The following is a 7,500-nucleotide window of genomic DNA, read 5'->3' as shown; positions in this document are numbered from 1 at the left end:
TTAACTACTACACAGTCTCGTTATACTGGATCACTGCGGAGCCTTTCCTTGACTGGGTTGTTGCGCAGTTATTAGTTTATATACCAGGTCACTTCATATCCCTTTTTCTTATACTGGGTCACTGCACAGAATGTTTTACTATCCTTCGTCACCGTGCAGTCTCTTCATCCATAAGTATACACAGTCTGTGGTCTCGAGTATTCACACACAATCGCAGTCGTCTAAATATCAGTTTCTATAGAACATTTCGGAAAGATTGAAAAAATAAGGAAATTCACCTCGGCTACAAATTACCTCAGATGTAATCCTTGTTTCTTGGGGAAAATGGAAGATCAACAAATCGTTATGGAGACAAAACACAATCTCAACTTAAAATAGCATGACAACGAAAATCAAATATATAGAGTAAAAGACATGGCGTCATCTTATCTTAGAAAAACTAAACAACACAATTACAAAACATACGTCACATCCTAAAATAATCAAGCATAAAACCAAACCATCTCACCACAGCTCGCGAGTCACGGTGCTTCAAAGTCACCATAACCAACACAGACACGCCAAGAACCATTACTAGGACCAGCACTGGATTATGACCCCACCGAGACACCAGACTGTGCCTTAGGACTCCGTCAGTTAGTAGAGGTCGCGTCGCCAGCACATGATAATAGCACGATAGATTATGAGTAGACTCGTATCCTCAAACACTTCTGTGCTTCACCTCCACTATTTCAAAAGCCTTTATTTAAAATTACACGAGTATTTTTTAGGTGTCTTTACAGTTCAAGAGGAAGAGTGACAAGATTTCCACACTATTAACAGGAGAAACACTCTTGAAAACCCCGCTAATCATCTCTGTGGCCTTTGAAAATAGTCATGATGAGAGAGCTAAGCATTTATGAATACGGTCCGCGGTGACACACCTTATCAAATGACTTACCATGCCGCTGGAAGAGTATAGCGGGTTACCTCGAACTGGTTTTCTGTACAACACTATTACTCGGAACGATTCACTGATGAGCCACTGGAGGAAAGAAGTTTTTGCGACTCACACACTCAAGCTAATGGTATATCGTGCAGCTGGAAGAGTTTAGCAGGTTACTCCGAACAGCTGGATCTATGTACCAGGCTTGTGTTGGGATTCATCGAGCAGTCACCGGGATGAAAACAAAAGAAGTGAGGAGTAACGACGTTGGTTCTTCAGTGATGGTCTTGTGTTTTGGTGGGTTTGTTTTACGTTTCTGACTTCACACATAGAATAGCGAAGTTGGTTTTCCGTAAACACACATTACCGTACAATAAAGTGACCGTAAATCAGTGCGCACCCGAGGGCCATTCATAACGAAGGAAGCAGAGTGTTTACGTCCCTAAGGAAAGTCGTGTTTCGTAATTCGTGTTTTCGTAGTATATCATTTCCTTCAAACGGGTGTTGCATTTTAACACATGTTCTTTTTTTTCGCAATCTTTCTGCTGCAAAATAAAACGAATAGGAACCCAACCCAGGTGAGCTCACTTTTCACTCACCTAATGATGTTCGTGCAAGTCTTTCTCGAACCCACCTGTCCTTCTAAGTGTGTCCTCATCCTTCTTCAGTCGATCTTTACGTCTTGTCGACTGTTCACAGTTTTTAATTCCTGCATTCATCTGAACAGTCATTTTCTTGTTCTCATTTCTCTATCTCACTAATCCATATTCTTCCGACTTTTGTTGTTCTTATTTTCATTCACAGTAAGGTCTATTTGGGTACAATAACTTTGTTCACACACACACAGCTCACGTACAGTACACGTACATCTAATATAATAATCAGCATAGTGTAGTTCCTTTTCTCCTCCCGTTTCGTACTTGGCGAGGTAACTTAAAATACATTGGAAGCATACAAGGCGAGGAGCTGAACTGAGCCGCAGACATTCACTAATTTTCCTTTTTTTTTTTTTCTTTCCATTTGTATAATTCCACGTACTGTTGAGTTGGCCATTTAACAACTTTGACTACTGAATTCCTTTCCCTCCGTCAGGCAGAGCGCACCACGTGGTAAGGAAAGGAAGATAAGGACGTGAGGGGGAGGCGAACATAAACAGTTTGCATTGGCAGGATCACGGTGCCACGTATTTCACACATTTTGCTTTTGTCTTCCCTTGCATTGTTCATTTATTTAGTTACACAGTCACTAGAGCTTCTTACCCCTATTTCTTGCAACCTTAGTCAGTCAGAGCGCGACTTAGTAAGGGGTGGTGAGGGAGCGAGAAGCCGAAAACAGCGCATTTTACTTAGCGGATCCAAAAAGTCTCTTACGCCGCGGGTATCTCAGCGCTGGATCCTTGAGCACATCACTCGCTCGGTTTTTTATCATGCTGGAAGATTTTGTTCGAAGCAGCTGGGAGAGAAAATTACCCTGTGAGGAAGGAAAAAGGGAAGGAAGGGAAGGAACAAGAGCCAGGGAGGAATGAATGCTTACACGTTACTCTTTGATGCGAGACGAGACACTAAGGAAAAGTTGTGATTTATTCCCGTAGCGTGATTACTGCAGGGTCATCATTGCCACTCCTCTCTCTCTCTCTCTCTCTCTCTCTCTCTCTCTCTCTCTCTCTCTCTCTCTCTCTTGGCACAACGGGAGATGAGAGTTCCAATCCTGCAGCAGATGAAGAAAAGTGTCACGTCGCTTGGTTGCTTCTGAAGGCGACACAGACTGGAGAAGCACCGGTGAATGACGCCAAGAACACGTCCCAGAATACTACGTAAGCCTGACGCAGTGACGCTTGCTGGTGTGCGTCAGGGCGTCACAGCATCACCGCCTCGACAGCCTCATCTGCATCTCTTTCCTTCCTTTTCTGCATCTCCGAGTCAACCTTTTCACTCTCCCACAGAAAACTGGAGCCAATACCAAGACTCCTACATTCCGTTTTCTTTCCAAGTTTAATTCTTCGTTTTCCTTTTAGGCTCTTGATTATGCCTCATTTTTTCGTATCCCAGCAGGTTGTTTAGCGGTATTTTTCCTACGTTTCAGCAGGGATTTCAGCATTTACCAGCAGAGTGGAGCGGCGAGGAAACGAGAGAGCCAGAGAGGCAGAAGAGCCACCGTCAGGAAGGAGGCAGCAAGGGTGAGGCGGGGAGCGGGCGATGTTTGGCGGGCTGCGCTGCTCTGGCCGAAGGAAAGACCAAAGCTGGGTTGCTGGAGGCCCCGCTGAGGGTTGGTGTGGTGCCCCGGTCCTGAGGGAGAAGGAAACACACATACATGCACTTTCTCTCTCTCTCTCTCTCTCTCTCTCTCTCTCTCTCTCTCTCTCTCTCTCTCTCTCTCTCTCTCTAGGCTGATCTTAAACTTCCCACACCCTCCATTCCTCCCTTCCTCCTCCACTCACGCCCCTTTCTCTCTCTCTCTCTCTCTCTCTCTCTCTCTCTCTCTCTCTCTCTCTCTCTCTCTCTCTCTCTCTCTCTCTCTCTCTCTCTCTCTCAGCCTCCCCTCAGCCGCCGCCGTGTCACAACATCCATCACCGGAGGCCAAATCCCATTCAAAGCCCTTCAATACTGGGACACATTTTAACCTTGAGATTTAAGTATGATTAGGCCATTTTATTGACATTAGGAAGGTTCTATGGAGGCCAGAAGATTAATGGCCACAGTCTTCATTATTTTAATCCCTCACACGAGTTTTTGAAGCTGTTTAAAAATCACGAAATAGTAAACAGAATGAATATGGAAATGTAGAACATAAAATGATAATGCACTTAAAAAAAACTAAAGATTAATTAACAAAGTCATTTCTTTAGTGCTTACCATCTGTCATCTGCCTACATATTTATTCATCAATGTATGTTTCCACCCCCTATCTATCTATCTATATATTCTATCTATTCTATCTATCTATCTATCTATCTATCTATCTATCCATCTATCTATCTATCTATCTACATATCTACCCAACAACCTATTAATCACTCCATCCATCTATCAGCGTGGTCAGTGCTGCCATCTAGCGGAGTAGCATGAAAGCAAGAAGGAAAAAGCATCTCCCTTACTGCCATAGGGCCTTGAGAGTGCTTGTGTGTGTGTGTGTGTGTGTGTGTGTGTGTGTGTGTGTGTGTGTGTGTGTGTGTGTGTGTGTGTGTGTGTGTGTGTGTGTGTGTGTGCGTGCTTTGTAAATGTCTTGTTCTGCGCAGAAAAGGAGAAGACGATCCTGAGGTGAGCTAAGTTTGCAAGCAGAATATAGAAACTGCGGCTTTGGGTTGTTGTTTGTAAGGAGGAGGAGGAGGAAATGGAGGAGGAGGAGGAAATAGAAGAAGAAGAAGAAGAAGAAGAAGAAAAGAAGAAGAGGAGGAGGAGGAGGAGGAGGAGGAGAAGGAGGAAAAGAAGGAGGAGGTGGAGGCTGCGGCGGCGACGACCCACAATACCACCCTCGCCTTTACCTGCAAACTGAGTTACCTCTCTCGATGGAAGTCTGAATAAATTATGTAGATTGAAGAGTAATTGAATCTACTTGGGCTGGAGCCTCGGCAAAAAGGCGAGTCCGTGGCAAAAGGCTCTAAGACATTGATTGCGTTACCAGGATCCTTGCTCGTCATCAGCCGGGCCCTTTTACATTGACTTTTACCCTGTGTTCAAAAGCCCCGTCCCTTCTCTTCCCCCCTCCATTCCGTGCAACTGCTAACCAAAAGTGCGGTTTGGTTGAAAATCTCACGACCATATTCACGGGACTGCGACCTTAGAGTGACCGTGGGCTGAGTCTCAAAGGGCGCCCTAACTCGCTTTCTTCTCCTCGTGTTTGTGCCCAAAACTCCACAACCCTTCATCGCCTCGACTTTTTGCCATTACCGAGAGGGCGACGCTAAGTTCTTGGGGGATGGAAAGCAAGGCACCGCGGGGCAAGTTTGGGCCAAGAGTGTTGTGAGGAGATGCTTTCAGTGGCGAGGGGCGGTGGCCGAGAGAGAGAGAGAGAGAGAGAGAGAGAGAGAGAGAGAGAGAGAGAGAGAGAGAGAGAGAGAGAGAGAGAGAGAGAGAGAGAGAGACGACAAATAGAAACGGAAAGACAGACAAATAATCCGCCAGATAGACAAACAAAAGGCTGGCAAACAAAAAGACAAAGAAAGATAAAACAACGCAAAGAAAACACAGAGACAAAGAGATAAAAAGGAAGTCGGTAATTCTCACCATGATAAAGAAAATTGAAACGATTGATGCCGAGTAACCAAGAAAAAACAAAAGACGAAAGAGGAAAGATAAGAAGAAAGTAAGACGGAAAGAGAAGTTACGTCAGGTGAAACAAGAGAAAAACCATGAGGACAACAGTAACGATAACAGGAAGCCACTGAAGTAACTAAAAGAAAGAGATGATATTAAATACAAATAAAAAACACAAAAGAGCAAATTAAACAAAGAAATTTATATTGGCTTAGTAAATGACAAAACATGAGGACAGATAACGTCAACAGGATACAGTGAAGAGGGCAACATCCTGCCTGGTGGTTGCGTGGCAGAGCAGGTGGTGGTGCTGATCGTTGTGGTGGTGGTGGTTGTTGTGGCGGCGGGACTCACACGTTGAACTGAGAGTATGATGTGCAATGATGTGTTCCTGAGTTTACTGCGCAGTTAGTGATGATGACCAGGTGTGTGTGTGTGTGTGTGTGTGTGTGTGTGTGTGTGTGTGTGTGTGTGTGTGTGTGTGTGTGTGTGTGTGAGAGAGAGAGAGAGAGAGAGAGAGAGAGAGAGAGTGTGTGTGTGTGTGTGTGTGTGTGTGTGTGTGTGTGTGTGTGTGTGTGTGCGTGCGTGTTATAAAGGGAATATCAAGTCAGTATATAAAGATACATGGTATAAATAGAATAAAACAAAAAAGATACATTACTATGGATAAAAGTACAAACAAAAATAGACCAAAGAAATATGATTATGATTTATGTCGACAAGTAAAGTTTGTAGGTTTCTTTCTTCCCTTTAAGCGTAACATCTAACACTCACACACACACACACACACACACACACACACACACACACACACACACACACACACACACACACACACACACACCTCATCCTTCTTACTCCCATCAATTATTTACACAGCTGAATACCTTATGAGCAAGAAAGTGATTGGATAAAGTCTTATTTTTAGGCACAACTATACTATTACTCCTACAACACTAGACACTGGACTCTCCTTCCACTCCCTTAATGTTGGCTAACTCTTTACTATTCTTTAAGGGAAGCAGCATTTCAAGTGGGCCCTTTTTTTTTATACATATATTTTGTTGCCCTTGCTTGGTTTCCCTCCTGCATAGAAAAAAGCCCACAACGATGAACTGAGAAACATGATTAGTACATTACGAAATCAAAACTCTATGACACCGAGGGTTGAAGTCCTAAACATAGTAGGCAAGCGAACCACCTTTAGTGTCCTCGACCGAAAGACTGGCTGCGTTAGGTCTGCTCGTCTATATTTATTTGCATGGGGGGGACTGTGAGAGCTTTGAGAGCAGCGTCTTTTACTACTGGGCTCCGGTATGAACAGCCTTACCTTCCCCTCATCCCTCCCCTTCCTTCTTTCCTTCTCTCCTTCTTTCCTCCTTCTTCTCCCTCTCCTCCTCCTCCTCCTCCTTCCCTTCCCTGTCCTCGTAAAGCAGGCCAAGTAAAAGTTAAATTTTCACAAGTAGCCCCTCGGCCTCTCAGGACTCGGGGACAATTCAGCGTTGAAAGACGTTCTTTCGTGCCCGTCGAGCTGAGGAGAAAATTTATTGTGTGCTCACCTGTTTGTCTCGCTTTAATTCCCTCCATTGTAAGGCGCCTCTGTCCTGTACGGCAGTGGAGTTACGCCCTCAAGGTTTGTAGAAGTTAGTCTCTCTCTCTCTCTCTCTCTCTCTCTCTCTCTCTCTCTCTCTCTCTCTCTCTCTCTCTCTCTCTCTCTCTCTTTCTCATTTTTTTTCAGTTGCTTATGATTTTATTCTTCACTTTACGTACGTATCAGTTTCTATTTTTTATGTTTGTATTCATTTTTAGTTACGTGGCAGTTTCTATTTTTCTCTCTGTATTCATTTCTCTCTCTCTCTCTCTCTCTCTCTCTCTCTCTCTCTCTCTCTCTCTCTCTCTCTCTCTCTCTCTCTCTCTCTCTCTCTCTCTCTCTCTCTCTCTCTCTCTCTCTCTCTCTCTCTCTCTCTCTCTCTCTCTCTCTCTCTCTCTCTCTCTCTCTCTCTCTCTCTCTGGCGGGCCTAAAGACAAGGTTACAAGTCTTGGCTCTCCGCTCTGCCAATCTTCAGTAAAGAGACACACCAGTTCACTCACTCTCTCTCACACTCTCTCTGTATCTCCGGTTCTGATAGTCTCTCGTACTCACTCACTCACTCACTCACTCACTCCCTCACTCACTCACTCACTCACTCGTTCAATCTAAAACAGACTCATACTGACTTACTTTCTCACTCACGTTCCTTTAGCCTTCATGATTTTTGTGCTCTCTCTCTCTCTCTCTCTCTCTCTCTCTCTCTCTCTCTCTCTCTCTCTCTCAACCACTCT

At 44.4% G+C, this 7,500-nt stretch overlaps 1 protein-coding gene across 10 annotated transcripts in view; it reads right to left on the bottom strand.

The window, feature by feature from the left end:
- Positions 1–5,364: 5,364 nt before the first annotated feature.
- LOC123518908 (lachesin-like) overlaps positions 5,365–7,500 on the bottom strand; it is a 90,429-nt gene continuing 88,293 nt past the window's right edge. For all 10 annotated transcript variants that reach the window (XM_045279976.1, XM_045279978.1, XM_045279977.1 and 7 more), the window contains one exon: positions 5,365–5,540. In XM_045279976.1, coding sequence (XP_045135911.1) covers positions 5,380–5,540 — 161 coding nt within the window. In that variant the 3' untranslated portion in view covers positions 5,365–5,379. The remainder of the gene's footprint in view (positions 5,541–7,500) is intronic.

Source organism: Portunus trituberculatus, chromosome 44, assembly GCF_017591435.1.
Source record: "Portunus trituberculatus isolate SZX2019 chromosome 44, ASM1759143v1, whole genome shotgun sequence".
Lineage (NCBI taxonomy): Eukaryota > Metazoa > Arthropoda > Malacostraca > Decapoda > Portunidae > Portunus > Portunus trituberculatus.
Note: the sequence above shows the minus strand (reverse complement) of the source record. Positions and strands in the feature narration are given on the sequence as shown.